Source organism: Catharus ustulatus, chromosome 15 (assembly GCF_009819885.2).
Source record: "Catharus ustulatus isolate bCatUst1 chromosome 15, bCatUst1.pri.v2, whole genome shotgun sequence".
NCBI lineage: Eukaryota > Metazoa > Chordata > Aves > Passeriformes > Turdidae > Catharus > Catharus ustulatus.
The window spans coordinates 13,798,525-13,817,691 of NC_046235.1; the positions used below are offsets into that span (position 1 = coordinate 13,798,525).

The window sequence follows — 19,167 nt, forward strand, 5'->3', positions numbered from 1 at the left end:
CATCCTATACTGTTTGTCCCTTTCTTTTTCTCCTCTGTTTTTAATTGCTTCTAAAGTTTTAGAACATCTTCAAAAGTCTTGCTTAGGCAGTTATTTTAAGACTTTAAAAAGCAGTAATTTTTGCTTTCTTTTTCCTGTGACTGCATTTGTTACCTGCTGAGGCCATACTTCCAAAGACATCTCCTCCTGCTAAAGACAGAACAGCATTTCTGAGACATTGCTGACATTGTCCCACCGTGTCCTTTTCACGCAGAGCACCTGAAGAAGCGCCTGGAGGATTACATGGCCCAGTTCCCAAACGTGCGGATCCTGAGGACCAAGAAGAGGGAAGGGCTGATCAGGACCCGCATGCTGGGGGCCTCTGTGGCCATCGGGGACGTCATCACCTTCCTGGATTCCCACTGCGAGGCCAACGTCAACTGGCTGCCACCTCTCCTGGGTAAGTGGGGCTTGCTGAAAGTATTCCCTCCTCCTGCTTTCCCCTGGTGCTGTAAGTGGGTAAAAGAGAGAACAAACCAACCACAAGACTCAAGTGAATTGTTGGCAGCTTGTAGTGTTTAATGCTAAAAATGCCATTTTTTCTGTTCTGGAGTCCCGCACTGTGCAGTAACTTTGTCACATGCTTTTTTAGTTAAAGAGCAGAAATCATGTCCTTCTGTTTCCTCATTAAATGAAATATTAAATAATTTACAGCTTGCTTGAAGACTGAACTATCACATGGTCATTCAACAGCTTGCAGAGAGGAATGGCTTTATGATACAGAAAATATCTTTACATACAGTTTTGGAGTACTTTTAAGGGTGTTATCTCCTATATAACTATATTTAACTTCATAGTCTGCAAGGCTGTGAAAAACACTTCTTGTGAATGAGAGCTGCTGGTGTGTATTTGTAGAACATGGGCACCCTTTTCCAAGGCAGCACTCCATCTTTGAGGAGGTGTCAGTTCTTCTCAAGGATGACTAATTGAAGGGACAGAGTTTCTGTTTCTGGGACCTGGCTGCCTCCGGCCGGTACCAAACTCCCTCCCAGCCCTGCTGCCAGTGACCTGTCAGAGCTTTCTGAGGTGTGGCTTCCTCAAATAGGCTGTGGCAACAATAGTTGAGCAGAGGTTTAAGAAAGAGTCCGATTTTCCTGCAGGATTGGTGGTTGGTTATCCTGTTGCTTTCGCTACAGGTTATATCTGGCAGTAGTTTGAAACATTTGCAGCTTTATGAGCCCTGGGGAGGGAGGACAGAATTAGCTGCAATGCCGTTTAAATGAGAACACAAAAAGGATGCTTTGACTTTTAAAGCACAGAAAGGATTTCTGTGAGATGTGTTTTGGAGGCTGAAACATCATTCTATTGCCTCTGCTCTGAGAGCTAACTTCCAACAAAAGACCCTCTCAGTAATAAAGTATTTAAGAAATTCCAGGTGTTTATGCAGGAATTCTTCCTGTGTTGTATTATTTAGTTGAAAGAAAAGGTTGGGAGGGGAGGAGGTAACACTTGCATTTCTTGAGCCTGCTGAGAGTACTTATGCCATTAGTCTGAAACGCTTCCTGCCAGGTTCTGGTGTGGCAATTAGAGCTGGCTGGTGCCGTGGGTTGTTCCCTGGATTTGGATCTGCACAGAAGGGGTTCACATCTGGGTCACTTGTGGAAATGAGGATTGCTTACTGAGTACAGGAGGTCTGGTTTTAGCCTGGCAGTCAGTTCTCTCTGGTAGTGTGGCTGTGTCTTCCCATTCTGCTTCTGGGTGATGGGTGCCTGGTGATTTTCTCTCAGGGATTACAGAAATAGCAAATAAATTGATATAAATTGGAGCATCTGCTCACAAGAGAAGAAACAGGAAGAAAGCTGTGTCGTTCTTGGACAACTTCATATCTTGATGCTCTTTTTTTGGTAATTTCATGGTGGAAGGAGGCAGCTGCTGCAGGTTTTCTAACGTGTCTCTCCAATCTTCAGATCGCATTGCCCGAAACCGCAAGACTATCGTTTGCCCAATGATTGATGTCATTGATCATGACCACTTTGGATATGAGACTCAGGCTGGAGACGCAATGCGAGGGGCATTTGACTGGGAGATGTATTACAAGAGGATCCCCATTCCTCCTGAGTTACAGAAACCTGACCCCAGTGATCCCTTTGAGTAAGTTACTGAAACGCAGAGTGCTAAGAGCCAGCTAATGAAATAACACCCTGCTGCAGGGTTGGTTTACACCTCAGCATAGCAAAAGCCAGAAGCTGGTGTTAAGCTGCTTGCTTTATTGGCAGCTGTTTGCTTTGCTGGTTTAAAAGAAATGCATTGTATAGTAGCTGTGAACACTCTCCTTTTCATTGCTGTTTTTTTGCCATATTAATTCCTGCAGAAGTTAACTTTTCATTGAAAACTCTAATGTGTAACAATTAATGTGATCATTTATTACTGAGATCTTTCAAAGATAATTTAGTATCCCTAATGCTCTGCCAAAAACAAATCAATGATGGGTTATGTGTCATTCCCAGGTGGGGGAAGAAGAAAACCTAGCAGAATAATTACAGCAATTTTGATTATTACAGTGCACTGCAGAAGTAAATCTGTGATCAAGTTGTGCTCTGCTGTTGCTGTGCTTGCCAACATTGAGACAGTTCTGCTGTCCTTTACACTGTGCAGTGTTTAAAAAAAAAACCCAAAAGAAAAACAAACCCACAAAACACTTTCTGAGGTCAAACTCAAAGACTCAATCCTGCAACAGAAGCACAGCACCATGTGTGGAGCATACAGTGTCCTGGCACTTCATGGTCAACTCCTGCCTGCTTGGAGGAGAGGCATTGGCAGGTTCTGAAGGGAGCCTGGTCTGGTCCTCCTTGTTTGCAAGTGGGAAGTCAGTAGATAACACCAAAACAGCTGTTTGATGCACTGACAAGGCACTGGGAACTGGGTGGTGAAAAGAATATTTGTCAAATCTTGCTTTGTTTATTTAAATGTTTAGCTAGAGATCTGTGTCTTTGAATGTGTTTGTAATATGGAGTCTGGTTTTTCCTTAAGGTCTCCTGTAATGGCTGGAGGACTGTTTGCAGTCGATAGAAAGTGGTTCTGGGAGCTGGGAGGGTATGATGCAGGTCTGGAGATATGGGGAGGAGAGCAGTATGAAATATCCTTTAAGGTGAGCCATGTTCTCTGGAAATTACTTTTGTTTCGAAAAGTAAGAATTTGTTCTGAGGCACAGAATGTGAATGATCTGTCTTGTCCTTACTTTTGTGTGTGACTAAAGGCAAAAGAGCTGGGAGTAGTGAGACAGAGCACAGGAGAATCAGCACTGTGTGAGCAGTGACTAGTGAGGGTCAGTTTTGGAGCAGGGTTAGCTGGGGTGTCCTCATTCTGCTGTCACAACTCCAGTGCGTGTGCTCTTCCCAGCCAGGGTAAGTCAGCTGCTCTGGAGCTCTGCCTCTGAGGCTGCTTAGATGGTGAAATACTCCCTTCCTTGAGGGAAAGAGGATTCCACTTCCAGGAGGACCTCAGTCCTCAGCTTGAGTTCTCAGACAGAAGAAGAACTTTGTCTGTAGTTAATCCAGCTGTGAGCCCTGGCTGTGAGGAACTCAGGCTGTTACTTACCCAGGAAGAAATCTTCAACAACTGGAGTCATTACTGTTGCTGGCAGTGACTTTGGATCATTATCTGCCTGGCCTGGGGACAGTTCTGCTACTGACTGACTGACTAAACTGGTTAGTAGAGGGCTTTAAGAGTTAGCCAGCTGAACAAAAATGCATACAAAGAGTAACAAGTCACTGTAACCCACCAAGACTGCTGGTCCCTGTGTTAGGTTGGCATATGGCACTCTGAAATCCAATTTGGGAAACCCACCAGAATGTCCCAAACCCCTGAAGGTAGGGGGCCAGTTTTCTCTTCAGTGGGAGAAGGACCAAACAGATTAAAGATGTCTACATTAAACTGTTTGAGGTTTCTTTCAGAGGTTGAATATTTAATTTTACAGGTGTCTGGATGCCACTGGTCTAGGCTAGCTGACCTTAGCACGAGGCCAGAGGATAGCAGGGATGTAGTGCACAGTTTTGCTTCAGCAGCTAAAATTCTGCCTGTCTCCCCTGACAAGTTGTGGCTGATCTTTTACAAAACAGATTCCTGAATCTCCATGCCTCTGTGCAGTTCAGAGGATACCAATCCTCAGCAAACCACATTGCCATACACACACCCCATGTGCTACTGGTCAGCAAACAGTGGGAGAAAAGACACTGATTTTGGGACAGCCTTTTCTTCCCTCAGTTCCTCACCAGAAGCCATAAGGCATCTGGGATGTCCCTTATCCTGTAACAGTGGCAGGAAAGGAGGGCAAGGGCACCCTCTTTGGGGGTGCCATTGTGGTTAGAGCCATTTCATCTCTGTATTGCATGTAATGAAATTGTGTAAGGCGTTCATTCTCTGCAGGAGGGGCAGCATTCAGCCTCTTCCTCTCTGAAAATGCTGGTTTCCAAGAGTGATGACAGTGGCTGGGCAAGCCCTTTGTCTCCAGTGCCACAGCAGACAGTCACACTGCTTGATCTGCAGGAAATAAGACTGCTTCATTCATCTGTTTGCTTGTCCCTTCTGAAACATGCTGTGTTTTATTTCAGTCCAGAGATGGTAATTTATGGAGGGATACATTTGCTTTAATTAATCTCTGCAAAGACCCCCTTTTTTCTTTCATTGTTCAACAGAAAAATGAAGTTTTCCACTGAAGGAGGCTCAGTGTATTTTCAGAAATTAAGATAAATTGATACATTCATCTGTGGCTGATAGATTTAATAATTCTGCTGGAATTGCAAGAATAGAAGGTTTGTTCATAGAATTTATGAAGCTATGACATTTCCTGGTGAGCTTAGAGCTACGTTTTTACCTTTAGAAGCAGACTGAGATTTTGTAGTTAAAGGTGCACTGTCAAATAATTTAAAGCTCTGGCTTTAGGTGTGGGGTACCCACTTTCACAATATTTATTATCTCATGGGAATTCAGAATCTAAGCATGCCAAATTTATAGTCCAGCTTTGACAAAGCTCCTGTCCCTGTCCTTTGTAGGTGCAGTACTCTTCTGTACTGCAGGTCTGTGACCCATTGCATTGGATCTGGCCTTCTCGAGCCGCACCAGGAGTACAGGGCTTCTTGGGGAGTTATTTTGTGTTTTGGAGTTCTTTTTTTCCCTTAAACATATTCTTTTTTTGGCCATTCATAGACTGTGCTTTGCTGGTTTTACCTTTATTTTAAAATACAGGGCTCTGTTGCTGAGAGACTGGAAATAAACAAGTTTATTTAGGAGCCTCTTTCCTTTCTTTTTGGAAATCATACGTATTTCTGTTATCAGCTGGCTCTGCTTCCTTCTGAGCTGAAATTTTCAAGCAAGGCAACAGAGAAAGCATCAGTGTTTAACACCTCAGAAAACGTTTAGCTGGAGGGTGGATCAAACTCTAGAAGCCTTGCACTTTGTATGAAACATGTGCATCAGATATGGTTAGGAAATACTGTGTGTAGGAGGGACAAAAAATTGAGGTGAACTTTCTAACCTTAACTGCTGGTTTGTTGTTTTCTGGGTCTTAGCAATCCCTTAAAGCAGAAATTTCTAGTTTAGAAACGAAGGAGTTGGTTTATCCATTCCATACCCAGGCAGAAAACAGGCACTGCTTCCTTCTCTTTTCTGTGTGTATCCAGGGCAGCTCAGTGTCTCTGAGCCAGGTCAGGCTGTTCCTGCTCGGGCCACCCCAGACACAACAGGCAGATCACAATCCCAGTGATGGTTACAGGGGGAATTCCCAGGTGCTGACCTTGTATTCTTGTATTGTTGTTCTTGTATTTTGTATTGTTCTTGTATTTTGGAGAAAGGGTAAACAAGCATTCAGAGCTGTCCCTGTGGGGTGTTTGCCACCTTTCCCTTCTGCTGCCTTGAGGTTCCTCTGTTCAGCAGGTTTCATTGAGGTGGAGTTCTTTGCTTTTATGGAGTCACTTCCTTACCTCTCCTTTCTTTCAATTTTTTCTGGTCTTTTTTATCTTCCTGATTGTGTGAACAAAACTCAATTCTTTACCCAAAGTTATAATGGACCTTTCCTCTTCTAAACACAATTTAATAGCTGCCTACGTAACTGCTTCATTCTCTTGACATAAATGCATTTAATTTGGAGCAGTATGTGTGAAGCATTTAAACTGTTCCCTTCTGCAAGTGCTACTTTGCACAGCACTTATGTACACTCAGTTTTATTTGAGATTATGTTGCCTCTTTTCCAGTATTTTTGTGGATTCTGTTCTGTTTTGCTTACATAAATCTTCACTAAACTGCTTCACGTCTCTCTTCCATAAATACATAGCCTGTGATTTTTTTGCTTATGGGGAAACAGAAGAGTAAAAAGGGATGTCTCTGACTTGTGTAGGCATATAGATGTACTTTGTATCTCAGATCCAAGTGATGTGGTTCTCAGTCCTTTAATTGCACACTGTACTTGAAGTGCAAAGAACGAGAATCCAGAATGTCCGTCTCTAGGTGAAAAATCATTTCAGTTTTAGAAACGTTTGCCTTGTAATTGGGAGATTGTAAAGCCTTTATAAAAATGCAAAGGGCTCAGTGCAAGTAAGCCAAATTGATAGTTTCCCTGAAAAGAACAATTGAAAGGGAGACAAAAGAGCTGGTCAGTACTTGTGGTCTTCAATTTTTGCTTCAGCAACAGGAAAAGAGCCATTGCAATTATTCTGGTGATTGTAGGTCATTGCCTTTTTCCAGATCCTCAGCCCAAAGCATCAACATGGATTGCTTCTGGTTTCCAGAGCATAAAACATGTTACATGTTTTCCAGCAAATCCAAGTGCTGTTGACATGTCTAAAGGCTCCCTCTCCTTTGCCCCATGCCAGCAGCACGTTTCTGATTCCCTCTGGGCCCTGGCAGGTGTGTGGTTTGCGTGCAGCTGCCAAGGGATCCCTTCTGACAGCATTTCTACTTGTGCTGCTGAAGTTAGTGCTGATTGTGAGCCTGCACTGCTTATTCCAGGCACATACTCACTCCACTTTCCAGCAGCTCACGTTTGCCCACACTGGAACAGGCTGGGCATTCTGCTGCTTTTTTTTGTGGGTTTTTTTTAGCCAGCACATGCTGTTTAATTCTAAGGCTCTCAGCTGCAGTACAGGGTAGCTTCTTTCTCCCTTATCTGGTGATGCACAGATCAGTTTCAGACCATTGACTTGAAGGTTTTACCTCTGTTCACCCTCTTCTTGGTTCAGGTTCCTGAGCAGCCTCCAACCACGCAGCAGCAGGGAAGTGCTCCCCTCCACTCTCTGAAATGTGATTATTAGAAAGTGCTGTCATTACTCTCAGTGCTCCAGACAGTGAGGAGGGGCTGTACTGGTGTGTGAGAAGGTGCTGTGCAAACACACAGATCCTAGTGCCTCACAGGCTACCTTAATCTCTCAGAGAGCACCAAGTCCCAGCAGCAGGAGCAGCTGATGCTTCCAGTATAGAGGATTACAATTTTCCTGAGTTATTGCCTTTGCTTTCATCTCACCTACTTTGTTATGCAGAGAACCCCCTTGACTTATCCCCTGTGTCCTTTTCTTTCCACCTTTCAGTGTGTGCTCACACAACTAGCCAGCTGCTCTCTTTTGGTCCATCCCATGGTCTTCATTTCTGTTGTGTCTTGCAGAAGCAGCTTTATTTTCAAGGCTTAACTATCCTTTGTGTTTTTCCCTCTCTTGGGAAGCATTGGCTCATCATGGTGCAGTCTTTGGAAACCATAAACCTTGTATTCCCAGATAATTTGTGTTCACACACCAACTGCAGCATTGTATTGTGTGTTTGAGAGGAGAGGTTCAGCTGTCTTACCTGACATTGTTTTCTGAAATTGCAGAAGGGGAATTGGATCAGCATAACATTCCCATGTAGAGAATAGGTGGCATATTATCTGCTGCTTTCACAGCATACCGACTGAATCAAAGGCTCTGGAGTCGCTTTATGAATATGGAGTTACAGCTCTCCAGGCCTCTGGGAAGATGGAAGCAATATCACCAGTGTTATTTTATTTCCCCTGTGTAGTTTTTATTATTAGGGTGAGATTGTGGCCTTAGCTAAATCTGCTCAGTGTGCACATTGACCTCAGCGTAGCCAGGTTTTCTCTTCGTTCTAGCAGATCTGTCAGCTACTGGATTCCAAGCCCAAAATGAAGATTGGCAAAATTGTGCCTGAGGAGGAAGAGAAATTTCCTGTTCTCTCTTGATGAGATCTGATTAGATTATTGTAAGAAGCACTGTCTGCCTGACCAGCTTTAATTCTTGTTCTTACGGCGTAAATGGCTGTTTGAAATCAGGTGCAAGTTCAGGCTCTGACGTTTTCTGTCATCTCAGCTGAGGAGTGAGGCATGATCTGTAAAACACCCAGAAGAAACTGGCTCCCATGGCTGAAGGAGAAGGCAGTAAGTGACAGTCAGTGTTGTGGGGAAGGCAGGAGGTGCTGCCCCACAGCCCAGCACCGTTTCAGCTGTCTGACAGTGCGGTATTTTTAGCAGTGCACGTTCTGGTGTCATGCCTGGGAACTGTACTCTTGTTTAAAAACAAGCAAATACCAGTAACTGAGTGGAAGCATTCCCTCAGCTAGCACACAGCTATTTTGGGTTTGCTTCCCTTGCATTTACTCTTTGACAGACCCCTGGATGCAATTCTCTGACCTTTAGCTCTGGCTTTCTAATGCTTTTGTTAGCTGTGCTTTACCAATGCACATCACGCTCTTTCCCTCTCCCCTTCTTCCAGTTGTATAGATAAGGACTGGTAATTGTCTTTATGGAGGTTGTAATGAGTTCTGTCACCACACAAAGCAGCTCACTAATAAAATAAATCAAAGCAGCAAGGAATGAATGGAAAGCATGCCTTTAAAATTAGATTTGTATTGCGGGTGCCATACTGTCACTTGCAGCATGAGGCAACGTTAAAAAGGCACAGAGGTGGCAAAGTACCTTGAAAGGGTCACTGAGCTCTGCTGGTAGGGATTAGGAAGCTTTCCATTGCCTCTGTTGCAGCATCATTTGGAATTAATTATTTTAAGGAAAAGAGCAAGTCAAACTGATGTTAGGTTTTACTTATTAAGCAGCTCAGTTAAGTAGCTTTTCTGATCACATTGCATGTGTTGGTGTAATGTTGTCTTCTGTGCCTGGAGTCTTGTACCAGCTTGGAGCTCCTGGCCCATCAGTTCTGTCCAGCTTCCCACTCCTGCTGCTTCTCCAGCTCTGCAGCACAAGGACAGCCCTCTCCTCTCCAGCTGCAGGGCTCTGCTGCTCAGCTTACACAGGGACATCATGTTCCAGAGAAGGATATTCCTGGTGGCCTGGCTGAAAGCTTTTCCTTAGAGACAGGGCAGGTGAGGCATCCTGAGGGCAGGCAGCAAGGAAAACAGGCTGGTGTTTGCAGCCAGGCTTGTGTTACACCACAGTGCAGCTGCTCTGAGCCCCTCAGGCTTCTTGCTGCAGGGTGCAGTGCAGGGTGGTGCAGGTTGTTGAGGAGTGTTTGTGTGTCTGTGCCACTGAGTCTGGGCTTCTGCTGCTGGTTCCCAAGTCTGCTGCAGCTCTTACAGCCTTGCACAACCCATTTCTGTCCTAGAAACACAAACCATGCCCAAATTCCTGTTTTCTCAGCCTGTTAATTTCCCAGCAGTGAAATCACACTCTGGCCCTCTGCAGCCAAAAGCACAGTTACTGCAGAATAAAAAGCATTTCTAATTCCATAAGAAACTTCATAGAAGCTGAGTGTAGGTTTCTTTTTCATCTCTTCTGCACCAGCCTCTCAGGACACAGCAGGGACAAAAGGAATGAAATTCTGTTGGAGTGTTTGTCAACTTTCTTCTTGTCTCTCTCACCATAACGACATGTAATTAAGTACCTTGAACTTTAGAAGTTGCCTGTGAAAAATATTTCTCTAACTGAGAGCAACCAACCTCCATTAAGTTATACGCAGTCAGCAAATGACTGTAATTATTAGGGCCAGCAGACAGAGCTGAAACTCCAGAGGACTTTAGTGTCAGAGCTAATAATTATGCAGCAGCCTTGGCCAAATATTTCTCTTCTGAGCTAAGTATTTAATATTGTCACTGTAGAATATTAATGGAATTGTCTGCTGTGTGTGAAGCTGTTGACTAAGCTCATTGTACAGTGAACTGTGGTGGCTCAAATTAGCTCCAGAGAAAGGGGAGATCAAGAGCACTGCACCAGCCTGCCCAAAATCCACAACCTTTGGGGCACTCCCATGGAATCCAGGGGCAAATGGAAGAGCAAAGGTAGTGCCTTGCTTCAGGAATTCATAAAGTCATTTTTTTGGCATAATAAAGGGTACTTTTTCTTTAAGTATGGATTGGATATTTCTGTGAAGCACAGAAATATTTCTTAAATCTAATGAGGTAGTTTGGCTGGTTTAGAAAATGTCTCCTTTTGTTTCACTTGGACAAAATTGCTACATCCATGCTATAAATACAGAATAAAAGAAAGTTGTTGCAGAGTGATGGCACAAAGTGAAGTCTTCCCAGATGTGGAAGGAAGCTTTTGGGCCCCCTCTAGACATTAACTAAGCATCAAGGTAGCCCTCTTCAACTATCAGTGTATTCTAGTGACTTCCTGAGGGCTTTTAAAAAGCTATTTATGTGTTCACCAGGCAGAGATTTCCACTTAATTGTAAGGCTGCAAAAGCAATGAATGACTGTCAGCAATGAAACCATAAAAGAGCAGTGATAACCACGGGAAAAAGTAGTAGTTTCTTCTGATTTCTGGCACTTGAACAGGCTCATGAATTCCCTGGAGCCTTTTGCATAACACATGACCACCTGTACTAGGGAGATGTCCTCCCTTTTACAGCCTCGTTACACAACCTACACCCAGGGTTTTTTATGGCAGCCCAGTTTAACTATTGTGGTTACTATTGCTGTAATAACATATATCAGTTTAAAGCGAGGTGTGTGCTGTTTTCTCAGTGCTTGGGTTTTTTTCCCTGTTCTTTTCTTGTGCTAAATCAAGGCTTGCTGCATGGCTCTAAGCGGGTTGTTACAGGATTTGGGACTAAGGCAGGGAAGGGAGGGGATTTGGGAAGAGTGTACTTTAATGTAAAAATCTGGGTTAAGTTTTTTATCATGTGGAAACCTTTTCTTTTTCCTCCATAAAGCCAAGATTGAATGTGTTTCTCTGCTGTTCCACAGGTGTGGATGTGTGGAGGTCGCATGGAGGACATCCCTTGCTCTAGAGTTGGTCATATCTACAGGAAATATGTTCCATACAAGGTTCCCACAGGAGTCAGCCTGGCAAGAGTAAGTGGCAGTGGCATTCCCCACGACAGGAGTCTGACTGCAGCATGACCTTGCTGTTGTCTACTCTCACCCCACAATGGGAGGCAGATGTAGAGGTCTTTGTCTGTAATTTGCACTTGTACAGTCCAAGTTGAGCAGTTTTGCAGCAGTAGATGTGTAGCACAAAGGGAGGAGAGCCCAGGGAGCTGCAGATGTGTGTGTGAACAGCTGCCATGCCCCAAACATCAACCACTGCTGGGTGCTGGGCTGGGATTTTGTGATCAGGCACTGGCTATAAAAACAAGATATGGCTTTATTTGTATAATACTTCAGTCATTTTATAGCTGTGCTCTCTGAGAGCAGCAGGCTTCAGCGTGGTGATTGGTTTTGGTGATTGAAAGACCTCTCAACTTCAAGCATCACAGACCACTGAATGGGCAAGCTGTAATTTTCCACAATGGAATGTTCAGTGCCATCTTATTTCTTAATCTAGTGTAGCCCAAAGAAGAAAGAGCTTTCATCTATCCTGCACTGGGTTTCTCTCACTAATTCTCAAATTGAGAAGGGATTGCATTGCCCTCTGGTGGGAGAAAAACATCCTAGGAGCAGGAAGGCTGCAAAACTAAAAGCCTCAGAGAGGTGCCCTGCTGTTCTGAAATCTGAAGGCTTGCACAGTGTTACAATGCTTTTAATGGCATCACCCCAGTTGCAGATTTGGATTTATTCCTCAGCCCAGCAATGACCTGTCAGAACAACAGAGCACTCTCCTGTCTGTGCCATCTCTTCAGGAGGGGAACTGTATTCTGATTCAGTATTTGGCTGTTATGTACTCCCACAGTGGTGGAAGGGGAGAGCAGAGAGGTAGGAAAGGCTGTTTCTTGACATCTTAACAGACAGCTTGAGGTAAACACCAGCTCCTGCATTTGGGGCAGGATCAGCACACTGCTCACTCTTAGCTTCCTGACTTCTTTGGTGGTAAATGATCACTGCTGGACTGAGCAGCTTCGTGCAAGGAGTCACAATTGCATGTGGCACATTACTGAGAGGCACCAAGAATGTGCCTGATGTGCCAGAGAACAGCCCAAGGTCCAACACTCTCCAGGGTGCTGTGACAAGCAGGTTGTTTTAAGTGGGTGGTGTTTGTTGCTGTCTTGGAGGTGCACAGGGGATTAAGCTTTACAGTAATACATGAAATGTGCTGCCACGAGGTAAAACCCTTTGCTTCTGTTCTGAAGGGTCATTGCCTGAAAGCTCTGTATTCTGAGGTATCTCTGAGTTTTACCCAAGAAAATGGAAAAATAGTGCTAAGAAAGAGTATTGTGAACTGGAGCTTTTCAGAAGGGAGTGCTGCAAATCCCATTCCTAGATGGATATAAAAGATGCAATAAGAAGGATTTAAGAAAGCAGCTTTTTGTCAGAGACCTTTGAATGTCCAGTGGTATTTACTAGCATCATGTTCTGACTAGTTTCCTTACAGAAAAAAAAGAAAAAAAAAACAACTTTTGATTAATGTTGTTTTTCTTAGCCACAAGGAACTAGATATAATGGCCAAGTGCCAGGATTCTGTTTTGACCTCAACTGAAAACATCTTTCTAAAAGTCCCTTGGAACTACAGAGTAATAAAAATAATCTTTGTCCTGAAGCTGGAGAGAAAGAGTGGATGTGAATGAAAATCCTTTCTGAGCAAAAACATGTGAACTGCTCTGAATGCTAATGGTGGTTTGTGCAGCACTCTCAGGTGGTTTCCCCTCTGGTTCTCCCCCACAGAACCTGAAGAGGGTGGCTGAGGTGTGGATGGATGAATATGCAGAATACATTTACCAGCGCAGACCCGAGTACCGGCACCTCTCCGCGGGCGACGTCGCCGCTCAGAAGGAGCTTCGCAACAACCTCAACTGCAAAAGCTTCAAGTGGTTCATGAACGAGGTTGCCTGGGACTTGCCAAAGTTCTACCCACCAGTGGAGCCTCCAGCAGCTGCCTGGGGAGAGGCAAGTTCATGCTCTGACGTCTGCAGCGGGCAGATAGGCTGCGGTTTGGTTTTTAAGGTTGCCCGTGTGCCTCAGTTGCTGTGGGTGAGGTGTGAGCGAGTGTTTAAAGATCTGCTTGATGTTTCAAAACCCAAAACTCCTCTACCATTGCACTGGCCTGATCAAAGCAGGCAGTTGGGCAGGCAGCTGCTTCTGTTAGTGTACAGCTCCAACGAGAATAGAGAGTTGGCTTGTTCTGCATGTTGTGTATTTAGTAGAAAGCAAAATATGCCAGAGGGAGGACTAGGGAGAGACAGCAGCTGAGCAATAGTGAAATCTTGTATTTCCAAAGGGCTTTACAACTGTGCTGATCTACTCTTGTCCTTAGCTTTGCCATGTGAAAGGCAGGGAAACCATCCTTATTTTTGAAAGTCTGTTGTGTTCTGGGAATAGAATCACCCCAGGAGCGAGGCTGTGAATTGTCACACACAACTCGGGTGGCTGAGGGTTTTGGGTCAGTAAAAGAATCACTGGCAAAGGTGTTGGCAAAAGCAGGTGTAATATGAAAGTGAAAGCATGACAAAGTTTATTGGTAAGGTTCATTGTACTGCTTTCTAGAGGATTAAAGCATACAGAGAAAAGGCAAACTAAAATCAATCAATCTAAAATGCAAATCAACCAAAAATTACCTGTGTGAAGAGTGGAGATGGAAAAGGGTAAGGGAAAAATAAGGGAGATCCTCCTGTGGAGTCACAAAGCTCAGAGTGGACCCCCTTACCAAACTTAGCTCTGAACTGAACCAATTTAAGCCTAACTGTTTAATAGCACTTAACAGCACTTAATCTGTAGTTGAAGTTAAAGAATTCAACAAAAGATTCATGTAGAATTTACTAAAGCACAAGAGTAACTCACAAATTGAAAGTTCTTAAGAATCCAGAAGAGCACCATTCACTGTACATTTGCTGTATCATATTCACACTGTCACAGGCTGAAGGGAGGATGTACAAAGTACAGACCTGTGAAAAATGGCACCAGCAGACAGCCCAGCCCACAGTGGGCTCTGCAGTCTGGTCACTGCTAGGTTTCACAGTGTGCTGGAGGCACAACTGGGTCCCATTTTCAGTTCTGTGCTTTCTTCCAGCTGTTACTGGCCAGCTCAGACTCACAGTTAAGAGAGGAATCTTAAAAACTAACTTCATGCAAACACTGCTGCAATTTGAGACAATTTGAGCCTCCTTTCCTGCTAGGAGTAGGAGACTGAGTGACTGATTCACTATTTCAGATACGCAATGTGGGAACTGGACTGTGTGTGGATACCAAGCATGGAGCTCTGGGATCCCCACTGAGGCTGGAAAACTGTGTGAAGGACAGAGGAGAGGCAGCATGGAACAACGTGCAGGTAACAATGTGATCAGTCATCAGCCCCTAAATCTGCAGAGGCAGAGGTTCCAGGAGCAATGTTGAAGGAAGGCCATTTAGAGCTGTCCCCAAGGCTCACTTGCTGATTGTACTTTGGTACAGGATGTGGCTTGTGCTTGTGGCACAGGGGGGTCTGGAGCCTGGCAGGCTATGCAGAGCTTTTACCTCTGCTTTGAAGTTCTGAGTGAACAAAAGAAATGACAAGAAAACAGTGTGCCAAAACAATAAACCGGTAACAAGGCAGCTGTAATATGTAACAAAGTGAATATTAACTTCAAAGGTTGTGCTGAAAGAAGTGATAGAGGAGCATCATGCATATTAATGAACCTGCAGGAGCATTCAATAACTGTTCACTATCATCCTCCTGACAGGAGGCAAATGCATTATAAACACCCAACTATTGCTGGAGAGATGAAACCAGCCAGGTTATAGATTCACCCTCGCAACATATGAGGTGCCAGAAACGACAGCTTTATTGTAACAGAAGGGAGGAAAATATTAGTTTGTCTAAACTGTAGCAGCTGAGCTGAGAAAGGATCAAGAAAACAATGCCTCTATTACAGAACCATGCATAACTCTTCAGGGAATGGCTTCAGGAGTAGGAGACGGGGTTGTTGCATATCAATTTGATGCGTGAAAAATAGAAACAAAACCAATTTACTCAGGCACAGTCCAAACTAAGCCTCTGTTGTGTCAGGAGGATCTTGAAAATTAGTTTTGGCTTATGCTTAGGAAGAGAATGTGTCTTGAACTTCTGAGTAGTAGTTGAGCCTAAATGATTGTGGTAATTTCTCTCTCAAGAGGGATTTAAAAGACAGCCAAGAACAAAGAAGTTTCTTTGTGCAAAAGTTTTTGGCCACACTGCTTCAAATAGCAGCACCCTGATCATTACTTGCCTTTCTGACTGCTCCATGAGAGATCTCTGAGAACTATTCCTCCAGCTGATTCCAAAGGAGCCTCCAGAGCAGCCTTTTCCCTAGGGACTGAAGGGGAGGCAGGCTGGCTGGCAGCCCTGCAGAGCCCCATGGCTAGTGCTGCCCTCTCACCAGGGCACTGCATTGCCAGGCAGAGCCTGTGCTCAGTTATTGGAGTTAAAACCCTTCCTCTGCTCCACAGAGTGCCTCCTTCATTTCACCTGAGAGTGCTGAGAGTTCACTGCAGGGTCAGTAGAAGGGAGCATCAGGAAGCAACACCCAAGTGTTTGCCCTTCCTGCCCTCCTGTGGGCGGGGTGGGAAGCTGTGGCTGCTGGCCTCCTGTCCCAGGAGTGTGGGATAATTTCTCAAGGTGACTGCAGGCTGCCTGTGCAGACTCGGTGTTCACTGCCAGCATTAACTCCGAGCTGCTGGAGCTCTCTGGCTTTTCTGCTGGCTGGGAAGGCTGTAATTGGTCAGCTGCTCACTTAATCCTTGATGTATGTCTGCATTGCAGAGATGTCCAGGGCTGCTCTAGTACCCAGGCTGACCAGCATGGCTGGCTGCAGCAGCACTGTCACTTCAGTGCTGTGTGACAGCTGGTACTGAGTCCCCTGGTCAGCAGCCCCTGTCCCTAGAGGTGTGGAGGGAGTTTTTCCTCTAGAAGATGCTGTCCTTTCCTTGAAGCCATCCCTACCCTGTGGACACAGGGAACACCCTTCTGCAGGTGAAGGTATCATGCCCAGTACCAGCCATCATGAGGGTCCTGTTTGTCCTGACAGGTATTGAGGGTCCTGTTTGTCCTGACAGGTATTGAGGGTCCTGTTTGTCCTGGCAGGTATTCAGGGTCCTGTTTGTCCTGACAGGTATTCAGGGTCCTGTTTGTCCTGACAGGTATTCACCTTCAGCTGGAGGGAGGACATCCGTCCAGGAGATCCTCAGCACACCAAGAAGTTTTGCTTTGATGCCATTTCCCACAGCAGCCCTGTGACCCTCTATGACTGCCATGGAATGAAGGGGAACCAGCTCTGGAGATACCGAAAAGTGAGTGTGTGTGTGTGTGGGCGTATTCCCATCTAAGGTGTCAAATTGCCTGAGGTGCTTACTTCCTGAAAATGTCACCACTCGTGTTTTATGCCTTCTCTTCATGTAGCTGTAACAAGAGAATCTGCAGACAGCCTGTTGTCATTGTACCACTGATTAGAAAGAAAGGTGGCTGCTCTGTTCCACTGGTTAGAACCCTGGATCCCAGGGCTCCTGAGCAGAGGGCACTCTCTGCAGTGTCCCCAGGCTGGCAGTGAGGTGATGCAACACCTTGTGTTTGCAAAGAGGTGTTCTGAGAGTTGGTTTGTTCTGAGCACTGCAATGTCCTGCCAAAAGTAGATAAGGATTTATTCATCCTCCTACTAAGCAATGCTATTGTGGGCCACAGGTAAGTAAATTCTTGTCCAAGTGTCCTGTCCTAGTCCTTGCAGTTTGCTGGCACGATGCCTGGGAGGGATGCAGCAGGATTCCAGTCTGGAGAGCCCCTGGGAAGCTTTAGAGTCCCAGTGCAGGTGTGAGGATTGGGCTGCATTCTGTTAGAAATCCCAGTGCAGGTGTGAGGATTGGGCTGCATTCTGTTGGAAGGGCTGGGAATGAACCCAGATATTTGTCAGCCAGTTAAGTGTGGAACAACTTCAGTTATACCCAAGTGACATAATAGCTCACCTTGCTTTTTAAGACTTCTTTCTGTTGCTTTTAAAACAACTTTTCTTCTCCACTTAAGCAACCTCACATCAAATTTCTCTCCTCCAGGACAAGACCCTCTACCACCCAGTCAGCAGCAGCTGTATGGACTGCAGTGAGAGTGATCGAAAGGTTTTTATGAACAGCTGCAATCCTTCATCTCCAACACAGCAGTGGATATTTGAACACACAAACTCAACCATCTTGGAAAAATTTAACAGAAACCTTGATCTTTAAAAGACTGAGAGAAAAAAATATATATATTTTACAATTATAGTTTTTACTGGGGAGGGTTGCAAAAAAAATTTTTTAATACTTTTTTTTAAACACTTAATGAAGGTAAAAGGGAGAATCTCAGGAGAAGGTTAATTAGCAGGCCAGTCTTTATTGTGAAGATGCTGCATCCTTCTCTTCTGGGGATGGTGGAATTTTAAAGGCTTTGCCAGAGCCACTTCTGTGCTGAGACTGAACAGAAACTCTGTTTTTAGAGGAGTTTGAATGTGTTTCAAATGGCTTTTTTTTTTTTCCCTTTTTTATTTTGTTTCATTTCCCACTGCAGTCTGGTGTTAAATAATTTTGTTATCCAGGACCCTGCAGGACTTTTTGTAGCTGCTATACCACCCACTGAAGCGTTCCCACATAGGTGCTTTATCTTCCAAACTCCATATAAGTAAAATATTGAAGACAAGATTTAAGCCTCCAATCAAAAAAAAAAAAAAAAGAAAGAAAAAGAAAAAAACATTATTGCAAAATGAAATGAGTAATTTTTGCCCTGAATATATATTTCAAACAGGTTGAGTATTATTACTTTCCAAATCATAGCTCTGATGAAGGAATGAGCTCTAGTGGAAGTGCAGCCAAGTGTTGGGAATATGGCTGTTGTTATTAGCCATGAGGAATCTGGGTTTCTGGTCCATTCACTTTGCAGTCAGTTTGTCACTCACTGTTGAATCTTCAAGGTGAAAGATTAGCAGAGGGTTTTTAAACAATCTCAGTTCTTACAGGTGAAGACTTTATGCTAAGAGCCTTTGGATGTCAGGTTCCAAATTTGCCTCTTATAACCTTTTTAGCACAGACATCTCCAGGATTTCTCAGAGCTAAATCTACTGTGTGAAGATAATTTCCATTCTTCCTTTAGAGGTTTGAAGGCTAAGTTAATTTACAGTTGATGTGAGCAGATTAATTCAGGATAATAAAGTCAAGGCTGAGATTAGCCATTGGTCTTTATCCATTTGTTCATCAGTCTGTAGTTTCTTGAGTCCTGTGGTCAGTGGTGTTCTAGCCTTGTGGAAATGTGCTATTCATCTCTCCTCATTTCCCAGCACCCACAGCACTGCACAGTTCACTGTGACTGGAAATCTGTTTGCTTTAGCAGAGATGTGGGACTGATGGACCCATTTTTCTGGTACCCTCTCCCTTGTGCAGTGAGTGAGCAGTGCAAGGTGTTACCCCTTCTGGTTTGGCTGTGGGATCTGCCAGACAGTGAACCAGGATTGTCTCATCCCAGGAGCTGGAATGTACTGACACTAAAGAATGAATGGAGGACCATTCCTGGTTCAAGTCTAATGTGAAGCAAGTATTTTTTAAAAATCTGGTTTAAAATGAAGTTACTGCAAAAACAGATGTACTAGTTCCCCTGACTTAGTCTTTTACTGAAAGGAGCAGTGTCATTTTCTGGTAAAAGCTGTGAATGATGATGCAGTGAACCAGTGAACAGATGCTGTGTAAATTAGTAAACAGGATTCCTTTGTCAGGAATTGCCCAGCTCCTTGGTTTGTCTAACTGCCCATGCAGGGGTGTTGCAAGAGGAGGTAGCATGCAGCCAGCTCTGGGGTGATGGGGATGGGAGCCCTGGGGGATGCTTGATGAGCATGGTTAGTACATTGTCCCTCCTCAGAG

General features: G+C 44.5%; 1 protein-coding gene across 2 annotated transcripts in view; it reads left to right on the forward strand.

Annotated features, from left to right (window-relative positions):
• The window catches only part of GALNT10 (polypeptide N-acetylgalactosaminyltransferase 10), a 77,729-nt gene extending 58,930 nt beyond the window's left edge, over positions 1 to 18,799 (forward strand). For both annotated transcript variants that reach the window (XM_033072941.2, XM_033072942.1), the window contains exons 5-12: positions 254 to 439; positions 1,947 to 2,130; positions 3,010 to 3,127; positions 11,155 to 11,262; positions 13,009 to 13,230; positions 14,492 to 14,608; positions 16,435 to 16,584; positions 17,338 to 18,799. In XM_033072941.2, the coding sequence (XP_032928832.1) occupies positions 254 to 439; positions 1,947 to 2,130; positions 3,010 to 3,127; positions 11,155 to 11,262; positions 13,009 to 13,230; positions 14,492 to 14,608; positions 16,435 to 16,584; positions 17,338 to 17,505 (1,253 nt within the window). In that variant the 3' untranslated portion in view covers positions 17,506 to 18,799. The remainder of the gene's footprint in view (positions 1 to 253; positions 440 to 1,946; positions 2,131 to 3,009; positions 3,128 to 11,154; positions 11,263 to 13,008; positions 13,231 to 14,491; positions 14,609 to 16,434; positions 16,585 to 17,337) is intronic.
• Positions 18,800 to 19,167: the final 368 nt, after the last annotated feature.